Source organism: Corvus kubaryi, unplaced genomic scaffold (assembly GCF_017639235.1).
Source record: "Corvus kubaryi isolate FWS band 111438036 unplaced genomic scaffold, C.kubaryi_AGA036_p1.0 37382, whole genome shotgun sequence".
NCBI classification, from domain to species: Eukaryota; Metazoa; Chordata; class Aves; order Passeriformes; family Corvidae; genus Corvus; species Corvus kubaryi.
The window spans coordinates 4063297-4088502 of NW_024581124.1; the positions used below are offsets into that span (position 1 = coordinate 4063297).

Genomic DNA, 25206 nt, shown 5'->3' on the forward strand with positions numbered 1-25206 from the left:
TATTACAGTCTGTTCTATCATTTAAGAAGTAATAACATATTTATATATCTTTTATTACAGAGCGATAACCCGAAGAGAAGGAAGTTGATATTTAATCCATGTACAATATAAAGAAATAACAGAGCAGAAAAACCACTTTCCCATTCAACAACATTCTAAAGATGCTTTTTAATTAGACAATTAAGCATTAAACATTTCTCAGTAGTAGGTTAAACTACTCAATACAGTAATTTCAGTGCATTGTCCAAGCAGACGTGGAAATGCAAACACATTCAAGGGCTTTGTGGAAACCTCGTGTCAATCCCCTCAGTTTCCTCAACACAAACAGTCACAGAATTTCTGGCCTAGACCAAGAACCAGAAAATCCTCCAACTGTTGGGAACGCAGCACTGTCACCTGTGGGAGTGGAAAACCCAGCCTGTGGGAATGTTCCTGTGAGCGTCACACGTGGGACGCACCCATGGAACCCTGGGGTGCTGCCACGGGAATATATCCCAAAGAACACACCAAGAGTCACCTTTTCCACCATCATCTAAAGGAGAGGGAAGGAAATCTGTGCAAGGTTTTAAAAGGAGCTGGGGGAGCTGGTTAATGGTGGTGGCTGCACTGACACGGCCCATCCCCATCTCCCATCGCCTGGCAGGAATCCTGGGGATCACTGCTCCGTGGGGAGCAGAGGGGCTGCCAAACTAACAGTGGCAACAGCTCCCATGAGAAACAGGGCAAAGCAGCAAGGAAAAGACTTTTCCATCAGACAGACGTCTCCATCTCACCTCCAGGGAGCACAGGGAGCTGCTGCCAGAATAAAATCCGGGAGCGAGAGATGTGCAGATGGGACTTGTCTCCTGCCATCCTGCTGCTATTTCCTGCAGACTGGGACTGCAAATCCCCCCCTGTGACTCCTCCATGAGAAGAATTGGCACATGGTTTTGGCAGCTCCAAGCCTGACAGACAGTGGCCCGGGCAGGCCCCGTGGGAGCCGCGCTCCCGAAACACCGATGGGGAAAAAGACAAAAGGAGAAGGAGCTGAAGTGCTGGTGCTTTATGGTTTGTATCCAGAGCAGCCCCTCAGCAGGACATGGGGAGGGCAGCCCAAGGAGCTCTGCCAGGTGAGGAGAGCTCTCCACTTTCCTTCTCCCTCTTCCACATTTTCCTGGTTGAGCATGAGGAACACCTGGAATCACCTCCCTCCCTCCCTGGGCTATGCTTTTAAAGGTTACTGAAAGAGCACTTATCTGGGGCAAGAATTAAGTCTGTCTTCCATGGCCATGGTGGTTGGTGTTTCAGAATGAGAGTCCAGAGACAGGGAATAGCTGAGAATTAGGGATACCCAAACACCCGTGTGGTCCAGGAGATCTCTACTCTGCTATCAGCACATCTTGCCAAAGGAAGGACAGGAAATCATCTGAGAAACTGAAGATCACATTTAGGTTATCCCACAAGATCAGCATAAAAATAAAAACTTAAACCTGGTATTTACAGATTAACAAATAAAAATATGAAGTGGGACTATCCGAACTGCTATTAAAGTGACATTCAACAATTAACTGGAACCCTGATATGAGTGTAACATCCTCCCTCTTCCCTTCCTTTTTTTGTTATAAAAACAGTATTTACATAATGTTACTTTTTTTTTTTTTTTAAAGAGAACTGGTTGACATTATTGCTTGATCCTTTTTAGGAAAGACATTCCAATGAAGCAATTATTCCACATGCTGACAAAACACAGAATATACCAATTCAAGAGTGACAAAAGTTAACATTTTGTTCATCTAAAAATTATCTCCATCTGCCGGGTCAGCAGATCACATGTAAATATTAGCCAATCAAAAATACATTTTACAAAAAATAATCAAGTTTCCTTTTTCAATATGGCAGTAAACATGATTTGTTCTTCCACTCTCACCTTCCACAAACTTCATTCTAAATAGGAGCTTACTATTTGTTCACAAAAAAAAAAAAAAAAAGATAAATTCGATTAAAATTATTATTTTCATAAACAAACACAAAGCCCAGCCAGACACATCTCCCAGAGGTCAGTGCTGAACACCTACAGAGTCTGTTCCACAGCGAGGGGAGTTCCCTGGATCACAGCATTCCCAAACAGCTCTGTTTTCCAAGACTTTCTGAAGTGCTAACCGTGACCCAGGGGTTCTCCTGGCAGGCAGGTCTGAAGTGCCCCTGTCCCCCCTGACCTGACAGACACAGCTTTGTATTTGACTATGAACTGAAGCAGCTTTTCTCCACAAAACAGGAAGGCACCATGCACAGAGCAGTTGAGGCAGGAAGCAAACAGCAGCAACATGACATGGGGGTTTAGGTTCAGATGAGTTAAGGCTTCTGTTGAAGTTCTTTATCTTCTCCTAGTTAGAATCACTGTCTGGAAAGGAAAACAGAAAGAAAGGTGGGATACAGTCAGGCAGCTGGAACAGGAACTCCCTGAAATGTGTTTTCTGTTGTAGTGGCACCTTGGTTGTGTCGATTTAATGCATTAAATGCTCAAGAGCTGCCCAGAATCGTGCTGAAACCACACCAAGTTTTCAAACTTTGGGAAATCACAGCCCCAGCAGAGTGAGTGTTGTGAAAATCAAATGATGTGCAGAATCAGTGGAACTGTGACTGGGAGGGAAGGGGCACTGCCCTGCTTGGCACCATTCCCTGACACCCCTGGTGCACAGGGCAGGGTAAGGGTGGTGTTGGTGGGGGCACAGTGGTGAGACCAACACATCGAAGAAAATGTGAGTTTATTACTGCACACCTGCACTTAGCAAAGCACCCCTTCCTACCCAAGTACCTTTTCAAACCTGATTCTCATAATGGCTCTGTCTCTTCTTTGATTTCAGCTCCTTCAGCCACTGAGGAGACTTTTCTTCTGACCTAAGATATAAAAAAAACCACTCTTTATTCTTTCATTATGAAAATTCCTGACAGAAACAACAAAAAAAAAAGGAATGTACAACTTGTTGCATTATTTTTTCCTTCCACCAAGAAGCGCATTAGCTTCTTCCTGACGCTGGGATTCTCTCACCTGTCCTCCTTTTCCACACTGGAGGGCAGCACTCTGCTGCCGGGAGTGCCGAGCTGTGCTTTGGGGGATTTGAAGAGCTGAGCAGAGCCGATGTCACCAGTGCTCTCAGACTCTTGTCTTTTCCGCAGTTGGGCCTAAATATAAAAATAAAGAAAGGGGTCCTTTGAAGCCAGCATCCAGGCTTTTTTTGGAAAGCAGAACAGATCACTCCAGATTTATAAAAACAAAAAAATTCCCTGAAATGAGTGAGGGAGTTCTTTATAAAGCACCCACAGCTACTGAACTGGTTTATCTCCCACCTGCTGGGCTCTGCCTGAGCTCACCTTGAGGACAGAGTGATCCATCCCTGGGAACACGGGCAGTCTCTGGGCTTGCACAGAAGATGACCTTGGAGTGTGCTGGATCTTGTCTTCCTCCTCAGAATCTTCCTGTTGCATAGTTTTCTTCTCTTCTAATTAATTGTTTTCAAAAAAAAAGCAGAGGGGGAAACCATGAGCCAGCTTTTCACCTCTGCCTTGTCCTAGATCTCTTCTTGCACTCGAGCAGGAACGAAGGGCAGTACTTAAAAAATGCCCTTTACAAACTCCTACCCTTGCACCCAGGCTGATCACAACCAATTATTCCAGGTAGCTGAGGGGTTACCTGTGGAATCTTTGAACATCCAGGCATTATCTGGTTCTTCTGTCAAGGAAAACCTGTTCTCCAGGTCCAGCCCTCTGCTCCTGCGCAGCGAGTGGGACGCGGGCGCCCGGCACCGGCGCTTCTTGCTCAGCTGCACCCGAGTCTTCAGAGCACTGGAGTCCAGGACAGCCGTGTGCTGGAGGAACACAGACCTGGGAGTGAACCCCACCTCCTCCACAGTGACTTCCCAACCCACTGGATTGCATTCACCTGTTCAGTTTAATTAATATATATATATATATATTTGCCTGACTATTATTGTAGTTACTTAAAATTATACAGAAGAGAGTTTATGATGAGGACATGGTACTTCGTGGCTAACTGGGTGTAATCCTTTGGTCTCTCTAGGCTGTGGATACCTGAGCTGCATGAATTATTTGCACTAAATGAATATAAAAAATAACTGCAATTATCAGGAGTTTGGTTCCTAGAGTGTTTTATGAATACAGGCCTTGCTAGTCCAAGATTGGGATCTAAAAAGAGAAACTACACAAAATTCCCTCGTAGTGCAGAGCTGCAGCTTCCCTGCCAGCCACAAACACTTGAAGCCACTCACCAGCAACAAGGACACTCCAAGTTTAGTGTCACAGCATTCAGAAAACTTCTGTGATCAGTCATTTCCAACATATCCAATCAGCAATAACATTTACAGAGCAAAACAAGGAGCTGTAATTGATTTGCTTGCTTAAAGCAATTTGCTGTTACAGACTTGCCTGTAACCACCAAATATCCCTGAGCCCTCCCTTCTCCAGCAGATGTGGGTTTGCTCCTTTTCGAAAGATTTCAGGTCAGGAATAAACTCCTCATCACACAGCATTTGGAGCTATTAATGTTTTACAGAGACATCTTTAGTGGCCCAGGGACAAAACAGAACCTTCTGGAAGTGTTTAAACACGGTGTGGATGTGGCACTTGGGGACGTGGTGGTGGTGGCCTTGGCAGTGCTGGGGCAACAGTTGTACTCCATAGTGCAACTGTTTAGTTTGTTTTCCAAACTAAACAAAGTTCTTGCAGCACTAGACCTCATTAACTGTGTATGGCCAGAAATTCCTGGCCTTAAACCAGCTGCAGGATTCTTCACTATAAAAAAATCCTTTAAAATTCAACTCTGAGCTACCATGGAAAGAAACCAATTGTAAATAAGAAAAATATTAGTGAACATCTTTACGGCCTTAAATCTGCACAGCTGACAGCACAGCAGCCACTAACTGTTTGTGTTATTTAATTATGCTTCCAATGTTCATCCCTGGAAGTGTCCAAGGCCAGGTTGGATGAGGCTTGGAGAAACCTGGCCTAGTGGAAAGCGTCCCTGCCCATAGCAAGGGGTAGAACTGAATGAGCTTTAAGATCCCCTCCAACCCAAACCAGCCTGGGATTCTATGATTGATTATCCCAGGCCAGCAGCTTTATGGAATCTCTCAGAGCCTGAACACTACAGAGACTTAGAAGAACTCTGTAGTTTTGATCCTCAACTTTTCGGGCAGGAAAGCAGCTGGGAAAATCAAGTGTGGGAAAGGCAGAGCAAAACTGGCTGCACAGTTTCCAGAAGAAACTGCTTTGAAGGGATTAACCGAGGGCACGCACGATGGCAACTTACATCAATGAAGGAGAAATAACTGCTCTTGTCCTCAGGGAGTGTGTCTCCTGCAGGAGGCAAATCAGTCCCATCAGTGGAGTCCATGTCCGTGCTCGAACGGTCCAGGCTGGTGCTCCTTTGGTCTTTGGAGAAGTCATGGTGCTCGGCCAGGGAGGGCGGCTCTGTCTGCGAGGACAGCGAGGATGGGTGGCTGCCCGGGGGCTGCTTCCGCCCTGGCACAACCTCATTTTCCAGGGAAGGAGATTCTCCCACAAAGCTGCAAACAGAGCAAATGGAATCTGTGAGACTTCGGGGTGAATAAATACCTGCAAGGCCAGGCTGGATCCCACATGATCAGCGTGAGTTAAATAAAAGTGGAATGGAAAGTCTGAGCACCAAGGGGAGGCATCAGGTACCAGCAGCAGCGTGTGGATCCCTTCCACTAGCACAGCCCTGACCCCTTGGATTCACAGTGCGTTGGGGATTGGGGTGTATTCCAGCCAGCCAGAGGATGTTTCCCTTCAGGAATGCTGGAGCTGAAGAGAGGTGGGCACCAGGTGGCACCCTAAGGCAGGGCTCCACGGGCAGAGCTTCCTGCGCCTTGGGGAGGACGGCAGCAGCACCTGCACCCGGTGCTGGGATGTTCCCAGTGTATTCCTAGAATTCCTTCCGTGGCCTAGACTGACAGGAATGGGCTGCAGGGTCAGGACTGAAAGCTGTACACAGTTGTGGCTGCCTTTGTCACAAAGGCTGGAGTATTCCTTGAAACAGCAGGAAGACTCTACTGTCAATAAAAATTGGGCCGTCTTGCTTCTAATTCCCAGTTTGAAAAAAGAACCTAAAGGATTTAGTTCTGATTTGTTTTTTCCTCCTCTTGATAGAAGTCTTATGTCACTAAGCACCATTTCTTGGGCACATATCTAGAAGAACTGTTCTAAACCTAAAAAAACCACGTATATATCAATTTACGCACATCTTTTAACAACACACCTCCGTATTTGGCACAGCAATCCAAGGAGAAAAACACTCAGGAGTGTCCTGCTGGATAACAGCATTCCATCAGCACCAGCACATGGTACAACGTCCAGTCTGGCAGAGCAGACACTGCCCAGAGGGCTTCCAGCACACAAGCAGAGGGAATGCTGCTTCCCTCCTTCACCAGTGGGCCCCAGGATAATTAAGAATGGCACTAATGAGCTCTGGGGGAAAGTTTTTGTCTAGGATTTGTGCTTCAAATGACATTTGGTAGCTGCAGCATTAGGCTTTAGAGCCACTGCAACATGGAAGAATGGAGAGGGGAGGGACAATCTGTAGGACTTTTCATGGAAATTAAAGCGTGTGTTGAAAGGATCCTGTTGGATTTGCACATCTCCAAAAAGTCTCTGCCCTGCTACATCCATCCCAGGGCTGCAGCTGATACATTTCACTGAGGCTTTTCAAACTGAAATATTTGAGAGCAAGATGTGACACAAATCCAGCTGAATTCGCACTGGTTGGTGGTTCCTCATTCACAAACCTTCCCAGTGGGTTTTTCTTTGGAGTTCCTGCACAATTACAGCCCCATACAACAACCCCTGTGGCACAGCTCATCCCCAAATATGGGAAGGATGCCTGGAGTCCAAACCCTGTTATGTGCAGTGGATTCTTTCCAGTGAACAGCAAATTAGAGGGGGGAAACTCCCTTCAGAAAAATGAAATTGAAAATGGATTTTCAGTTCTCATTACTGAGATGTATCGTGCACCTCCTTCCATTATTTCATTAAGATTTCAGGGTTTGTGAGCACATCCATGAGCTGCCCCTGATGTTCCACAGGTGCATTTACAGACACTTCTCTGAGAAATCATCCCTCACGTGGAGCACACAAACCCAGCAGGATGGTTATCACAATGGGCAATAAAGTGTCAGCAATCCTCACCTTCAACTGCAATTAAATTTAATTAGTTTTAGCAAGACAGTGCGTAGAGGCCATAAAGGTGTTGCTTCAGCCTGTAAAATGAGGCGTTAGAGATGCATGAATCCATCACCTAAAGCCAATTCCTTTCCTGTAAAAACCAATAATTTTCCCTATGAAGACTGCTCTAACCTAAAAGAGTTTTCTACAACGCCAACTTGGAAAAGCTTACCAAAGCCTAGCTTACTAATTTGAGAAAAATTAAAATAAAATCTTTTAGATAAACTAAGAAAAATCCAATTAACGCCTCCAAATTGGAGGAGATGGTTTCATCTCTGTCCTTCCAAGGAGCTACTGGCCAAAGCCCACTGGAAGCAGCCCAGAGGAGCTCCTTACACTAATCCCAGCAGTGACTCAGTTCTAGAGGAAAATGCTCCTTTCTTCACCTTCCAAAAGCTCATCTAGGAAAAGGACCATGTTCATCCTGTTGCCCTGTAGTTATGGCTTTTTGTTTTAAAATTCCCTTCCTCTCCCAGACAAGGGGTGGAGTCACCACCCCTGGAAGTGTTCAAATGCCAAGCATTGGTGGCATTTGGTTGGTTTAGTGGCCACGGTGGGATTCAGGTGAATCACACTGGACTCAGTGATCTTGGAGGGCTTTTCCAACCTTAAGGACGCTGTGATTCCATGAAGATGAGGTCATTCACACAAGCACTAATAAAACTCTCCTAAAAGAATCCCTCCGTGGCTCCAATACTGGGAAATGCCCCAGACTGGAGGTTCCCCCAGCACAGCAGGAGGCTGGGACACCGTCTGGTCCCCGCGGGATGTGACACCGTGGGGGCTGGCAGGGGAAATGCTCCGAGGGAAGTGAGCCAGGCCAAACAGGAAAACTGAACCATCAACATCTCCTGCGAGTTCCTGCCTCCAGCTGGGGCGAGGAGGAGGCACCAAAGGCAGAGCCCTGCTCAGAGCACCCACAGCAACATGAGGAGAACGTCTGCACTGCTCCTGGCAGGGACTTCATCCAAAATAAACTGCAGACAGAACGCACGTTCAATATATTCCAGGAAGACTTCCATTATTTAGAAGTACATTAATCTCATTTCTCTTCAAGTGCCTGAATTAATACAGCAGTAAGTCCCCTGCAATGAGCTGTAAGTCGAAACAAAGCAGAGCAATGGGGTGGCAAAATGCTGAAGAGTCTCTACACTGACACCATGATACTGTAAAAAAAGCAAAACCTAAACATTTCTTGCAGTGGAAACAAAATTCCAGCACATGGGACTGAGTTCAATCCTTCAGTGAACCGGAATGTTTAGGTGGAGCTGCTCTAATCAGGATGGATGGATTGAAATAACTCTCCAGTGCTGTCTGCTCTGAAGCTGAGACAAGCACCTTTGTTAAGAAACTGATCTCAGAAATGTCTGTATCATCCTGGAATCCAAGATAATTTTACAGCAGCCTGGCTGTCACTGTTGGCATTCACTTGGCTGCTGAACCTCCGAGCTGGTCGTTACCCTGATTTCATAAGCAATAAAATATTTATAACACAGAGTTCTCAAATGCAGAAGACACCAAACATAATTGACATTAATGTCTGCTGTAAGATCCCAACAAGTATAGCATTAAAAAACAGATAAAATGCTATTTTCATACCACACTGAGCAGACAGGACATGAGTTCAGGGTAGATCAAGCTGTAATTTACACAACAGGTGTAAACTATAAAAAACCTCACACTTTGCTGCTCTAGGTTTATTTCACTAAATCATTCTAAGAACAGAAAAGCATCAGCAGTACTCTGTTTCACTCAACTGATATCCCATTTCATCCTCCACTTCACCACCAATAAAGCACTTGAGAGTCTGAGCTGTGGACACGGAGAGATGAACCCTGTGTCACCCCATCTGAAGCCCAGAGTCTTTGTTCCAGAGGGATTTTGCCATTCTGCTATTCCAGAGGGATTTTGCCACTCAGCCCACCTGGCAGCATTGTTGAGGCTGTTAAAAGGAATGGCAATGGCAGAAAAACAGATTTATAAGCAAAGAAAACAAATAAAAGTATCCAAGAACAGGGCTTGGAGCAACCTGGTTTAGTGGAAGGTGTCCCATGGCTGAGGGCTGGAATGTGATGATCTTCAAGGCCCTTCCAGCACAAACCATTCTGGGATTGTTGGATGGGTTGGAATGTGTTGGAACCCAGAGTGCAGAGAACGTTTCTCTGCCTGTCCTGAGGGACCCATCCCCCCAGGGAAACACTGTTTTTAACCTTTGTCCATGGAGAGGGCTGCCAAGGCTTTGGGATGAATTAGAATCTACAAGGGTGTGAGTTAGGTGATAGTATAATATACAGTTTGTTACAGGGTGAAAAATTTAGAGTTTTAGGTTTATTAATATGGTAAGTAGATGAAGGCAAGATGGAGGATCCCTGTGGTTTTTCAGGTCTCCTCCTTCTTCTTCACCTACTCCATTTTCTGCAGTGTTGGTAGCACAGAATGATTGGTTAGGAAATGCCACAGTTTAGGGCTACATGAATAGATAATTAGTTCATTAGGCACTGGTAGAAAAGTCAAAATAATGTACATTCTTAGTGACAACCGGGTGATTTATCTTTCAAAGGGCCTTGAGTTTCCTGCATTTTGTCTTTTGGTACTTGCTCTGCTTCATGCTATGTCAGCAGCATGTAAATTACTGATAAGATACAATAAACAATCTGAAGACTGAGAAGATCCAAAAGTCCCGTTCGTCTCTTACTCCTGGCAAGGACTTTCTCCCCCATCCGGGGAGGACATGTGGGGGTCGAGAACCCACACAGGAATGTGATGACCTTTAAGGCCCTTCCAGCACAAACCATTCTGGGCCTGTGGGATTCCAGCCTTGCCCCTCAGCCCGGAGCTGAGGAAAGGCCTCACCTGTCGCCGCTGTGCCGCTGTTCGTTCCAGGTGCCGTACTGGCTGTCGGGCTCCTGCACCAGCGTGTCCGTGTCCTTCGCCCCCGGCGGCTGCCTGGAGAAGCATTGCCTCAGCTGGTCCTGCAACAAAACCTTCTGTCAGTCCTCCAGCCCCTGGTTGAGGGATTAACAGGTTTTATTTGCAATAACGGGTTGGAATCTGCCAATTAAACTTGGCTGATTGGGAATGAACTTAAACACGGAGAACTGCTGGGAACTCAGAACAACCATTCTCTGTACAAGAATTCTCTGCACAATGATTACAATAATTGTTTTCCTGGCCAAGTAATGGATCTAGAGGTTGGAGCTGACTCCCTGTTTTCAGTAACTCCATGCTGCTTTAATATTGCTCTTATCTCAGGTTGCATACAACTTCTCAAAGCACCTATGCAAGCACAAGGAATTCTGCTGGGAATGACATTTCATCTCCTCAAGCACAGCAGGCAAACATCAACTCCACTGCTCTTTTCCTGGGTTTAATAAAAAGATCCTTTTTTTTTTTTTTTAAGCTTTCTTTGGAAGACATTCAAAATAAAATGCACAAATAAATAAATAAGCACAGGGCCAGACACAAAAAGCCTTCTACAAACTGATGTAACGTCCAAACCCAACGCAGGAGAGCCCATGGTGGGTTTGCTTTGTTCTATTCTGACCTTTAATTTCCTAACTGTTTTTATTTCATGGATCTGGTGCTTTGCTAAGAAGGAAAGAGTGGATCCCAGGCCCGCCCCTTTCCAGGGAGAGAAGTGGGTCAGTGCTGGCACCCCAGATTTGCAGCACACCAATGTCAACACAGCCCTGCAGTTGTGCTGAGTTACTCAGGGAGCTTCAAGAGTTCCTGAAATCCTACACTGGGAGCAGATAATTAACTGTTGGTCCCTTTCACCTTCATTACCCTGAACAAATACAAACATGGCTTTCAGCTCCAGATCGGCTTTGCTTATCAAGATTTTATCTGACAGCAAATTACATGGTTTTCCACCTGTCCTTGGAAAAATCCAAGGATTTTTCCCTCTTTATTAGTACCCCCTGCCTCAGACCCATTAAGCAGAACACGTTGCTAGGACTAAGCCACATCTCCTTCTCTTTGGGCAGCACACACAAAGTAACAGTAATTAAGAAATCCCATCTTTAATACGTAGAATTCCTTCATATTACTGAGGGGAAAAAAGAGAGATTGTATTTTTTTCTTGTTTCCTTAATTTTGCACACCTAAAGAATGCCACCTTAAGACTATAAAACCATTAAGGATAATTCAGCAGTGCTGATAGCTGGCGACTGAAGAAGTCCCACAGCACTTCCAGCTCTCATAACCACTTCTTATTTCCCAGTGGCCACAGCCACTCTCCAGCCCTGTCGTGCTCTTTGCTGCTGACAAAGTGTTTGTGTTTTAATGCAAAGAAAATACAAAAGGCTCCACCACCTACTCCAACTATCACCACAAACCTCAGAGTTAAAAGACCAAGTAAAATTCTGTTTGTAATACTCAAGTAAAACAGGCTCAGTTTGTGAGTTACACGGAACAGATGTTTCCTGCTTTTCATACTCCAGATGTTCCTGCAGCCCCAGAATTCACTGGTTCTTACACTTTATGCAATCATAGGATTCTTAAGGTTGGAGAAAAACCTCAGAAAGATGGAGTCCAACCTATCCTATACAGATATCTAAATACAGATATGTACATGAATGCCTGGAGGCGAGTTAAGCTCTTACATTTCCCACTCCATGCCAGGTACAAGATTCCAAACGCGAGCCAGGCACACGCTGCTTCCAACATGGGAGATAGAAACCACAGGGCATTTCCTTCTGCTTGGCTTGGTTGTATGTTTTGCCTTCCATAAATTCCCTCTGCAACTTCCCAATCCCATGATTTGCTCCAGGGACTCCTGGGCTGGGCTCTCACCCAGTGGCCACAGCACCTTTGGCCGGTGGCTGCACTTCTAGGAAAGGCACTAACAAATTCCAGTGGTTCTTCCCACTTCCTTCCCCAACTGTCCATGCTCATCCAGGTTTTTTTTTTTCCCCCAGCTTGATGCTTATTACGAATTTTTTTCAATCCCAATCTCACATCACGAGTTACCCCACTCTTACAATCCATTTGTACAGTATTTCCCACTGGTTATGACTAAAGCCCGTTACCTCCACACACAGCACAGACCTTTTTATTTGCAATCACTCACACTGTTTCTACTAGAAATTAGACTAAAAAGCTTAGAAACAGGAACAGGAGCAGCAAAGGAGCAACTTTTGTCCTGTTGCAGTGGGGAGCCCTTGTTTACACAGTGCAGAGTTATCAGGGCCATGGGGGCTGGACAGGAGGGGTGTGGACAGCCCAGATAACAAGGGCTCAGCAGCCACAGGGGTCAAGTTTAGATGCAAAGACAGGCTCAGTAATTCCCAACAACATTTTACCCTGCTGGCCAGAAACACACCATTAGCAGAGTTATTTCTCTGTGCTAAACCCAAAACAAGCCTGAAAAAGAAATAAAATAACCTCACAGTGTCTTCAGAAGTAGTAAAGTTCAATACAACAAACAAAGTCTAAATGTCGGGAATAAAACACTCCAAACTCTAGGAAACCTAGAGTTCTCTACATTCTAAGGACTTTGTTATATTCAGAATCATTATTTCATTTTGCTTCTGGAGGAAGCTGCTTATTTCAAGACAATTTGTGTCCTTCCCTGACAGGCCCTTTCAACATGTACTTTTTAAGGTGCCAAATGATTAATTGGAAAAAAATAAATGTTCTCTAGGTACCAAGCACAAAAATAAGGAGTGGGAAGAGGAGCTGATCCTCTCCTTGGCTGGTGGAGGAGGTGTTGGCTGGGGGCACCGAGGGCGGTGCAGAGAAGCAATTTATAGCCTGTGCAGCAGCTCAGAGGAGAGGGGGTGCTGAGGAAGGAAGTGATAACAAATCAGGAAGATTTTCCTTGCCAGAAAGTCATTATTAGCAAGAATGAAGAGTTTTAGCTTTTTTTTTCTGAAGATCTCTTTTCTATCGCTGCCATCATATTCCTGAAAGACTCAAGGCAATCAACACATGAAGCCAGGCCAGGTACAGACATTTCCTCCATAAACAGAGTATTCAGGAAACTGGAAAACTAATCATTCCGAAGGAAAAAGCAGTAAAGAGGGGTCTGGTGTCTTTTTAGCACACAAGATGAACCCAAATTAGAACTTTTCTAATTTACAATGACAGAAAAATCTCCCAAATCAAATAAAACCCACACCTGATCCAGGTTTCAAATGCTGTAATTCTCCAAGCTTTGATCTTTAACTTCCCAATTGTTATGCCAGGAGCCAGGAAAAAAATCTACTTAATTTTTCTATAAAATAAAACAGCTGAGCTGTGCCCTGCTTTGCCTCTGGTTCTTCTTCTAAAATGAGCCATTATGCCTCTTCCAGTCCTCCCTTGGAATTAAGCTGGGCTTGGCTACAGTCCAGGGCTGATTACTCCTGCAATTTCCCATTCCTGAAAACGATGCACACACAACGTTGGTCCCAGAAGCCCCAAAATCACCTCTAAATCTGAGTCAACACAGACATTTATGTGCAAAACCCTCCTGCATGGATGGGAAATGAAGACCTGGCACAGGAGGAACAGCAGCTCCGAGAGATCTCCTAAGTCAGAAGCTGCACAGACAGTTTCAAAAATATCTTTCTTCGCCAAGGAGCCTGAGACATCAGCCAGCCAAAGTGACAGCCCACAGCTTGAGTGTGAATGTTCAGAGCTGAATTCCACTGGCATGGATTGGATATGAAGAGAAACTGCACAATGGAAGGAAGTTTTGACCATCTGCCTTGTTAATACACAACTCAGAGAAAAAATGGTGCTGATTTCTTGAAAAGGGATTTTTTTTTCATTTTTCCCTCTCCTTACTTTAATTAAAGAAATAAAAAAATGTGGTCAAATTGCCCCTTAAGTGTGACACTGAATTTTAGAAGAGCTCACAAGTCCTTACAAATCCAGAAAAGTATTCCAGCTGCTCCCCTGCAGCATGCCAGAAGACAGCTACAGACCTCCACCTATTCATATTTTATGACATTATTTTGTAGCTGACTCTGCTTTGAACAGGATGCTGGGCTCGATGAGCTCCACAGGTCCTTTATAACCTAAATTATTTTACAATTATCCTAAGGATTCTAAGGACTAAGAGGTGAACTATATACTTTGGAGCACTAAAAGAATCATCAGAACATAACATCAGATTGAAACCAACCAAACACTGAAAACCCCACCACAATAAGAGGGTCTGTGGGTCACAGCCCGTGGATTTTAATTTGGAAGCACCCAAATGCCAGGACAGCAAGTGGGAAGAGGATCCCAGGATTTCCATCTGTACTTACTATCCATCCAATGAATGCTGCCCACAAGGAGTAAGTCATGGCTCCAGCTCCTCTTAATTCCCAGCGATCAGGTGGGATTCAGACTGGTGAGATGGCCAGCTCCGTGTTTAAATTAATTGCTGGATGGAGTCAGTGCCTCAGGCAGCGTCCCAGGCTGAGGCAGCACCTTCTGCCCCCACCCTCCCTGCTGCAGCCCCAGATAAAGAGTTCCAGGAACTGCCCAGCTGAGCTCAGGGATGAGTTACAGACCTCCAGCATGAGGGAAGGCTCCCCAGCCCTCCCAAACACGCCAGCCAGAACAACGGCCTCAAACAGGGCAGCACTGCACCATCCCTGGAGCCCAGCCCCAAGAGCAGGGACAGAATTAAGGGAATTAATCCCACCCAGAACCTCCAGGTCTTTTACACCACAACACGGCCACCTCCAGTGTGGTCAGAGGATTAAGGAGATGGCAGTGAGTGGCTGTGGTGTCTGTTCAAGTGGAACATCCCTCTGTGGGATGTCCAACTCTGGGGTCCCAGCACAGGGAGGACATGGAGCTGTTGGAGCGAGTCCAGAGGAGGCCGTGAAAATGATCAGAGGGATGGAGCAGCTCTCCCCATAAGGAAAGGCTGAGAGTTGAGGTTGTTCAGCCTGGAGAAGAGGAGGCTCCAGGGAGACCTTACTGTGGCCTTTCAGTACCTAAAGGGGCTCCAAGAGAGCTGGGGAGGGACTTTGGACAAGGCGGAATGGCTTCCCACTGACAGACAGTAGCTTCAGATTAATGTTAGGAAGAAGTTCTTCCCTGTGAGGGTGGGCAGGCCCTGGCACAGGGTGCCCAGAGAAGCTGTGGCTGCCCCTGGATCCCTGGAAGTGCCCAAGGCCAGGCTGGACTGGGCTTGGAGCACCCTGGGCTAGTGGAAGGTGTCCCTGCCCATGGCAGGAGGTGGAATGGGATGGGCTTTACGGTCCCTTCCAACCCAGACCATTCCATGATCCCACTGGCCCCAGTGCATCCTGGGCTGGGCAGGACAAGCTGGTTTTATGTGGGAAACTGGAGCTGCTGCTGCTGAATGCACAAGCAACGCCTGGAGAAACACACGTGTGCCCCATGTGACTGTGAGCACTCACACCACATATTCAGCTCTCTTAGATCCTGAGGAGCTACACTGCTCTGCTCAAAAATCCTTTAAATAATGGATGTTTCCCTCTCCCATGGGCAGTAATGTTCCAGTCCCACGGTACCAAGCATCTCATAAATGCCATCAGCCCCGACAGCCTCCCTGTTGCTATGCAACCCTGGGCTGCCTCTCCATACGTGTTTTCCTTGCCTCTTCCACAGGGATACGATACCCAACCACCAACGACATCCCTGATGCTAAAGCCTGACAGCATTTCCCTTACGAAACAGGAGTTGTTTTTAGAGGGTGACTGGTCTAATTCTCCACCTTGTCATTGCTTCCCCATTGATGCACAGGCCTGAATCCCAACCCCCTTCTCCCTGGAAAGGCACAGCAAAAATTGCAGCAAAGCCGATGTACTAAAGGGGCTCCAAGAGAGCTGGAGATGGACTTTGGACAAGGACATGGAGGGGAATGGTTTTAAACTGGCATAGGGCAGGTTTAGATTAGATACTAGGAAGAAATTCTTCCCTGTGAGGGTGGTAAAGCCCTGGCACAGGCTGCAACACCAGAGACAGACACAAAGTCTACCCAGCATCGATTCTGGCCACAACAGAGAATGTGGTCAAATTAATGCAGATGAAGTTGGGTTTGCCAGGGATCTGGTTACGATCATGCAGTGACATCAGCTCCCTGCTCCTGCAGTGACTCCTGGTGCCGTTACTCTCCTCATTTCACAGAGGATTTCAAAGATATTTGAGAGTTTATCGTTTTTTCTACCCTGCAAATCGAGCTGCTCTGCCCTGCTGTGAACACTCACCACACACACGTCAGCTGGTTCAGGGCAAGGCTGAAGATGGAGCAGAGGTTGACTCGATGTGCAAAAAGCAGATGAGAACTAAATTCTAAATATAAGCCCTGCTAGGGCTGCGTGAGCCACGACAGCACTTCCTCTGAGAGGTGGGAACGTACAACACACCACAGCAGAGGAACTAGCTGGGAACATCTTTAAAACCTCTCCTATATCATCAGATTAAATTTCCTTTTCAGCCTCAGGCAGCCAAGCTGATAAGGAATGAACCCCCAAGAAAGCCAAGGCAGCAGGAAGGAGCCAGAGGCTCCATCAGGAAGATCCTGAGCAGCGACAGGGAATCCAGGCTCTCCCCAGGGCACGTGTAACTCCCATCAGTGTTAATAAAACCTGGCACCGAGCGTGGAACAGGATCCCTCGACTTCAACACTGCAAGAGGCACAAGCCAGAACAAGGCAATTTCATACTGGGATGCCAAGGAGGGAATAGATTTGCTTTTTTTGAAAAGCTGCATAGTTGAAATCAACACCTCCTACTCGAAATGCTGCATTTCACAGCTCTTCTGCACAGTTAACGTCTCTCCACATGAGACACAAGCTAAACTTCAAACAAACATTCCTGGGAAGAAGTGCTCATTAGCTTAAAGCCTGGAATTAAAGATGTACAGACAGTGATAGGATTTCCTGACAACAAGTGAATAACAAACGTGCTCGTTTCAACACACAGCTCGCACAGCTCAGGAGATGTTTTAGGAGACAGCAGTCAAAACACACACACAGAGAACACCAGGAGTGTTTCCCAAAACTTTCACAGTATTACCAATTGCAGTAAAAATGGATTGCCAGGACAGGGAGGCTGTGAGGCCCTGGCACAGGGTGCCCAGAGAAGCTGTGGTTGCCCCATCCCTGGAAGCATCCAAGGCCAGGCTGGAGCAACGTGGGATACTGCAAGGTATCCCAAACCATGGCAGGGTGTGGGACTGGATAATTGTAAGGCCCCTTTCAACCCAAATCCTTCTGGGATTCTAGGATTCTAAGGTTTGTATTCAGAGAAGTTTTTGTTTAATACAATTTACTTCTCCTGAAAGCTGTCACTTAGAGCTTTAAAAAAAAAAAAGGCAGCAATGTGGATGAGCACAAAATACCAGCTCTAAATCTATTTATGCTATTTTCTTCTTGTTTAAGAGTATGGTAAAAATCAACTCCTTGCAGTCAGCCTAAGTGAAATCACAGAGTAAAGTCATTTAAATAATTATTCCTGTCAAAATAACGAGAGAACAACAAAGGCAGCCACCAAATGCCCATCACTATGGGTTTCTGGCCCAGATTTATCTGCCAGCTACGTTCATGGCCTGTTAAACCAAAGAGAAGTTATTAAGAATGAAAAAGCAGGAACTGTTTCAGCACTGGCCCTTGTATCTTCATTAATTAAACTGAACAGCTTCACTCCTCCCCCCACCCCCAAACAAGACAAACAACCCATTTTTAAAGCCTGCCTGCTGCAAACTTGCTTCCCCCTACCCTAACAGCTCCCTGGGAATTTAAAGATAACATTTAAAGATTAAAATTCCATTTACTGATAGTACCAAAAAATTACTTTTGAGAACAATTCATTGTGTTCTTGGTGAATATTAGGCAGAAGAGTTCAGCAACTATCCCCTGTAGGGTCTGTACCTATTCCAAGTTCAGAATCAAAGTGCCAACTTGTAGTAATTTCTTTTTACAAATCGTTTGTTGAAGGATGTTCACCACAAAGGACAAACTTCTGCAGACAGACTTGGGTACAACAGAACAGGCACTGCAGATCAAAGCTTTTTTATAAGCAGAGACACAGCCCCCGGTGAATGAAGGTGTGGAACTCAAACCAGGACCCTCACCTGCTCCAGAAAGGGATCCTGTTCTATGGGAAAAGTCAGAGTCCACCAGCTCTCCCCAGGAACAAGCTGCACAAGCTTAGACTGGCTGGAAAAGAAACATCTGGGAAGATTAATAAAAACTAGGATGGGAATTTCAGCCTCTAGCAGGGAAAAGGCTGTAGGATGCAACAAAAACCCTCAGAAGGACTAAGTGCCCTCCCAGCACATCTGGGACACGTGCAGCAAACAAATCACTCCACTTCCATCTTTATTTTGGAACTATATCAAAAATTGAATTTAAACTAAATAATGCTGCCAGATGAATTTTGAATGAAAACACCATTTTCTTTGACTGCCCAGTACACCAAAAGGAAACCACTACTAAATGCACTTTGGTGTTATTTCTAGCACACAGCAGAGCAATTTAGGTAAAACACATCGACCACTCTCAGCCTCAGAATTCATCTTTCCTGTTCTGTGTGAAACACCCCCAAGGTTTTCCATGACTTTTTTTAGCAGTGTAAGTGGAGCCAAGGGCATCAGACAACTGCCCTGGTTTTATTGTATGGCAACAAACCTCGAGACCTAGAACAGAGCTGGCTGTGAAACCAGATCTCACACCTATAATAGAACCATGACCGAGAGACCCTGATTAAATCAGAGGCCATGTTTAATGCATGTATCTCTGCTCCTCTTACAAAGACACCAAGCTGATGACATGAGATGAAAACGGACAATTAACTCAATAAAAATACCTGAAAGAAAAATCAGCTTCTATTTAAAAAGTCTCACTGCAAAGTAAAAACTTCTGCAAGCTCAGCTATGGATTCGCAGATGTGAGGCTGAAGAAGTTTACTCACACTGACTTAAATTGTGCTGCCCAAGTTGAATTTGGACACGTTTCCTTGCCTTGTACAATGCCAAATTCTCCACCAGTAGCCACCAGTGGCAGCAGGAAAGGGAGCTGGAAGCCACTGGCCCTCACTGTGTCAGGCAGGAGCTCATGAGCACGGCTGACCCTTGTTTAAAAACTCCATCAGCACTGAGTGACTGCTCTACACTACAGCCCTAAAGCAGCACAGAAGTCAGTTCGTATGAATGACACACTTTTTACTCATTCCACAGTTTTTGGTAGCACAATGTCAGTAGTTTTAAGGACTGAGACAGGACCCTGTTGCAATCAGATAAAAAAGTACCAGCTCCAGGTCTCAGTCATTTGCCACAGACACAATGGCACCAACCACAAACTTCTCGGAGTGCTCAGACCTTACGTTTGAGCCCAAGTGAAACCAAATTCACACATAAAGCCAAGCACAAGCAAAATTCTTGCTGAAACAGAGGAACAGCAGCTCCAGCACTGTCACCAGTGACTTAAGTGAAAAGGTCACCCCGTGTCTCCCGATTTCTGCTCCGTAAGCAGGGCTGCGTAGGACAGCAGAACATTTGTCCTTTGCAGGTTTCACATTCCCATTTTTCAGCCTTCTTTCACACGAGTTGTTCATTCAGATGATTCCAATAAATCTAAAACACCAGCTTAAAAAAGAAGGCAAGAGAACTTCACCACGCTAACGCTGTAACAGTGGTTACCAAATATTTTCTTCTTCATTCTTTTGTGCTTACTTGACACTATTTTCTTTCCCAGACTGTCCAAACAGGACATGGATAGCAAGCTGGGACAGAAATGCTCTACCCAGAGCTGATAGAGAGCACTGGAAACAGAAATATTCAAACACCACACCTGCCCAAGGAATGCAGCGCCACTTGCACTCATTCCCTGAGCAAACCCCGCGAGGCCACAGCAGAGCTGCCCGTTGTTTGCACTTCACAATGAGTAACTGTTTTGTTTAATAATAAAAAAAAAGAAACCAAAACATTTTAGCCACTTCAGAGAGTTTGGATTTACTCAACACGTTGGCACCAAGGCTTGGGGCCCCTTTCCACACAACTCAACCACAGTCACTCGCTTCCCCCTGGTCAAACATGGGGCTTAAATCACCAGTTTCAGGTACAACAAAAAACACTGGTTTCAGCTCCTCTCCGTGAAATAAAATAGAATAAACCAGGTTTGTTTCCCTTTCACTCCCTATCACCCCAAACCTTTGCTGCTTTGTAGGATGTGCCAGAACTAGAATTGGTCGGGAGGATCGTGGCAGCCGCAGCCCTCAGGAAACCAGCCTCTCCTCCACCACTCTGCCATGCCATGGAATACAGACAGTCCTTCCTGAACATAACCTGGAAGCTAATGGAAAAGGGAGGGGGAAAAGGGCTCCATCTGGCACAGAGCTGTGGGGAACCAAGAGCTCTTCACCTTTGCTTTGCTCCCAGGAATTGCACCCTGCCTCTGTCACACCACAGCCTTCACAAGTCACGTTGACTCTATCACTTCTGTGGCATGACAAAGATGGAAGCATTCTGAGAAAAAACACCCTTTTTTCAATAAAAGAAGGGAATAACGATCATTTATGTTGCCTGCACAGTGACAGCACTTCACTCTTCTTACAAATTTAGCTTCAGGCATTTTTTTACTGGAAAATCACAAATACTGAAGCACACCCAAAGCCATGCTGGCCTGTGCTGGGGAACTGACCAACACCAGACCATTGTCAGATTAACTTTCTCATTTCAGACCAATACTTGTCCTACCTCAAAAATCAACCACATTTTCCCCATTCCCCAAACCTGGACTCCCTGGCAAATGAAAACATCCACCTGCGCTGCAGGAAGCAGCTGGGAGAGCAGACAGACAGACAGCACTATCTGGAGGTGTTTTGGGGGCTGTTTTTAGATGGAAAAGCAGACAGGAGGTAGGTTTTGTTAGGAGATAAAATGCTGCAACAAACCCGAGGGTTTTTATCATATTCTCTCCCTTGAGGGTCTCAAAAAGGTGCATCGCTTACAAGCTCGGGTGGCTCTGAGCTGGGCTGCCTCTTCCTCAAAGAGGAAAACCTCTGCTGACTCCGCACTGAAAACCTTCGGAAGGACTCTCTGCTCCGGGATGCAAAGTGCCTGAAGGAAGAGGTTCTCTTGAAGGGAGTCCTGGTGCCACCTTCCCCGCCACTCCGCTCATGAGCCACCGCAGTAGTGACTAAATTTAGTGCTTCCTGCAAGGATCTCCGCACTGTGCCCATCCACTGGGTCATGTGAGTTTGTGCCACTGTCAGTTTGTCTCCAAGGTAATCCATTTTTTTTTTTTTTCCAGCAGAGATGAGATATCAATATCCAGTAGCAATTAAAATAGATTCTCCTTAACAACCCTGATATATTTTGCGAAAAGTGATTCCGTGTATAAAATATTTCCAGCTAAGGTAAACAGCACTGCACTATCACCCTCAGCATATTCCTAAAATTAAATAACCAAAGATGTGAGGTGGGAGATTGGTATTTGTCAAGTAGGAAAAAATAAAAGACTTTTCCTACTTACAATCGGCTTTCCAGAGTTCCATCAAAATATGTTTAATTCAGCCATGTTAAAGAGATAAATCAATGTTTAAATCCTGACACAGTCACTTGAAACGAGTCCATTTGCAAGCAGAGAATTACGCTCTTACTCTCTCATTTCTGAGCAGGAAAAGCAACTCCCTTTTTAAGCCAAGTTTTTGTTTTGCTGTAAATATCAGAAGGATAAAACAAATCTTATTCTCCTGGCTCGGCCACTCATCAGATGAGAGTGCATTGACCAAAGTTCTGGTGCTCCTATACAATCCATTTAGCAGCAAATCGATTAGATCTTCTAAACAATAAATCCAGATTCTTTTCTTCCCAAAAAAACTCTGCAGAAGGGTGTCAGCAGCAGAATCCCCTCCTCACCAGCCTTGCTGCCTTCGGAACCATCCTGGAGCTCTCCCCTGGCAGAATTGCGGAGCGAAGCCGGGGGAGGCTGAAGGGGAAGCGTGTCCAGCCTTCCCCGCGGGACTCGTTGGCTGCTCAGAGCCTGCCAAAAGAGCTGCTGGATGACATCAGCTCCTCTGCTTCCAGGGGGGCTCCCAGCCGAGGGACAAACGCACGGACTGTCCCCACGCCTGCTCTCCTCACACGGCCCCGAGCGGCTCTGCAAGCAGCTCTGGATGCACAGCTGTTTGTAGCCCGTCTGGCTCCCAGGCAGGGTCTGCCACGCTCCCAGCGCTCCCGACTAAGGCACACGAGGTTACAAGCAGGAGAACGCTGCCTCTGGAATGCCGATCCCTCCTCTCCGTCCCTGCCTCGCCTGTGCTCCGGGGAGGAAACAATGAGGAGGTGACCAGCCGCAGAGGTCTGCCCAAGGAAGGATCTGGGCTGGGCTTTATTATAGTACAGGCAGGGTTACCATGGCAACGCAGGGAACAGCATCTGCTGGCTCCGGAGCAGGCAGGAGTTGCACAGATCTATTGGAATGATTCATAGTTTGCATATGTCACATGGACTTAGTGATTTTAACCCTTCCTGGGGAATGCGGCTCTGCCACGGAACGTCTCGCACAGACACCAGAGGATTCCCACCGGGATGGGGCCACACCTACACCCCGCTCCTGCTGCTCAACGGGCACACGGGCAGTGCCACCTCCTGTACCTGGTTCCTTGTGCCATTCACGGCCTCAAAGAGGACACGTCCCAGTCAGCGACTGTGCTATCGGCACAGGATAATGATTAAGCCAGAGGCTCAAACCAAAGCTGAACAGGTCTGACCACTGGAAGCCGGTTTTTTCCACTTTTCTACACTGTTCCCTGTTGTGAGGAAGGGCTCCATGTCCTTTCCCAGCTCGGCTCCCTCCCCAGCTGCTGGGAGACCACGGTTGGTACCACAAACCCAAAACGACTGAGGGTAATGACAGGAGCCCAGGTATCACCAGCCATGGAATTCCTGGGAACAGCCCACTTGGGAGGACAGCAGGAATAAAAGCTCGGGGTTTAAATCAATAAACCTAAGTTTGTAACGTAAATTTGGACTTAGAAGTCCAAAGTCAAGACCTGACTAGTTCAGGACCGAGGGTAAAGAGGCAAGACAGGCATGTTGGAAGCTGCTCACTCTCTTGTTTGTTCAAGGGGGTTTGTGGCTGTTGCTTAATTTGCCATACAAAGTACCATGAACTTGCATCACCCTCTGCTCCTCTGAACCATCCAGGAAGAGGATTCAATGGAACGAAGAATTTCTAGATAACATTTGATGCAATGGTTCTTGCGTAAGGTTTATTGTATCAGAAATGTGCCTTGCAGACATGCACGATCCCAAGATGCCCTGAGGAAACGGGGTGCCTTCCCTTTTAATCCCTGCTTTTAGGAGCTCAACTCCACCAAGCTGTAATTTATCTCCAAGAAAAACAGTAGTGACAGAATGTAGCATTCCCTAACTTATTCTTATTTTTGAATGTATTTGTTTTGAACATTCTCAAATTAGTAGCCTCATAAAACCTCTCAGTGATAAAAGAAAATCCAACCAACAGAAAATACTTTTTTCTCCCCCTCAAACAGCTCTTCTCTTAAAGAGCTGCAGGGTTATTTTTGTATGGAAATGGAGATAGTTTTGACCAGAAGCCCCAAGAGCTCGGTGTTTCTTAGATTTGTAAAAAAATAGGGAAAAAATTAATTTATCTACCAGAGTTATGGATAATGCTTCACGAACGACAGCGATCCTGCATCCAAGGCTGGAATTTAAGACTTACTGCACATTTTTATGCTGTTAAATCTAAGTGTGATATTTCAAACATCTGCGCCTTTGCAAGTGCAGCTCTGTGCCTGCTGCAGTGCAGGGATTCTGCACGGGGCACTCTGCCATTCCAGAGGGTTTCAGGCTCCATCTGATGTGGGAGCCCCTCAAATAGCAGCCCGAGAGCTCTGCCTGGAGCTGCCATGTGAGTTAGTCAGCAGTTCCTTCACCTCACCAGGATGGGCAGAGCAGAACCCAAATTTAACTCCCCTTCTGGAATATCACCTGGGGCAAACAGGGGGAGAGGCAGAGCCAGGTTTCAGCAAGGCTCCACAGAGCAAGGCACTCCTACAGCTCGCTGCAAGGACTCCTCACATGTGCATGGAACTTGAAGGATCTGAAAAGTCGCTACAGAATATATTCCACTTTTTTATTATACCTCCCCTGAAAAAAGAATGTTATACCAAATATACCATTTTTGCCCTCAGAAGATTGAAAAAGTGCTGATTTGAGTCTTTCTGCAATACTAAATTTAGGATCTTCTGGCACCACGTGAACACACTGCTGGGTATTGAAGCATCTAAATTACTGCTTAGATTTACACCTCAATTAACATCAGGGCAAAACGCTTTAGAGGACAACCAGATGCACCTTCACCATCAAATTCAAATGGCTGGAGATTTTTCCACCACTTCAGCTAAATTTGCAGGGGAGTGGAACAAAATGAGCTTTAGGGTCCCTTCCCTTGGAGACCATGGGCACCTTCCACTAGACCAGCGCTAAGCCCCGTCCAACTTGGCCTTGGACATTTCCAGGGATGGAGCAGCCACAGCTTCTCTGGGCAACCTGTGCCAGGGCCTCACCACCCTCACAGGGAAGAATTCTCTAACTGGCCCCCAGCCCAGCAGTCTTGGCTGAGTGAGGGGTTGTTCCTGAACAAGAACAGCACAAAATGATCTTCTGCCCTTGACGAATCCAAGTGATTATCTCACCCTGGGTCTGTCAGGGATCTGCAGCTCCAGAAAACAGAGCGCACATACACACAGCTACCCAAACTGCATGACTAATTACCTCAGTATAAATGGGACCTCGTTATTCAAACATCGCTGGATACTTCCATTGTTAACATCTCTTCCACCTACAGCTCAAAAACACAACCCTGCACAAAGACCTAACAACCCTTGTTTCTCCCCTCATTCAGCAGAAAACAAAATTCCATGGTTACATTATATTTTCCAAAAGCCTCTTACAGCTCATTTGGAGCTTCACCTGCTCTCAAATACATGTAATTATGTTAATGACTCTGTGGGATTGGAAGGTCAATTCAAAGAAGGCCTGCAAGCAGCA

At 46.0% G+C, this 25206-nt stretch overlaps 1 protein-coding gene across 11 annotated transcripts in view; it reads right to left on the reverse strand.

Moving 5' to 3' along the window:
* Window positions 1-32: 32 nt before the first annotated feature.
* KIAA1671 (KIAA1671 ortholog) overlaps window positions 33-25206 on the reverse strand; it is a 65792-nt gene continuing 40618 nt past the window's right edge. For 5 of the 11 annotated variants that reach the window (XM_042035185.1, XM_042035186.1, XM_042035187.1 and 2 more), the window contains 7 exons: window positions 10090-10208; window positions 5306-5561; window positions 3671-3845; window positions 3352-3479; window positions 3029-3162; window positions 2805-2877; window positions 1950-2380 (listed from right to left, as the gene is read on the reverse strand). In XM_042035185.1, coding sequence (XP_041891119.1) covers window positions 2354-2380; window positions 2805-2877; window positions 3029-3162; window positions 3352-3479; window positions 3671-3845; window positions 5306-5561; window positions 10090-10208 — 912 coding nt within the window. In that variant the 3' untranslated portion in view covers window positions 1950-2353. Of the gene's footprint in view, window positions 2381-2794; window positions 2878-3028; window positions 3163-3351; window positions 3480-3670; window positions 3846-5305; window positions 5562-10089; window positions 10209-11840; window positions 11943-14474; window positions 14620-21137; window positions 21656-25206 lie in introns of those variants that run through there. The other 6 variants (XM_042035190.1, XM_042035191.1, XM_042035194.1 and 3 more) reach the window with 6 other exon arrangements.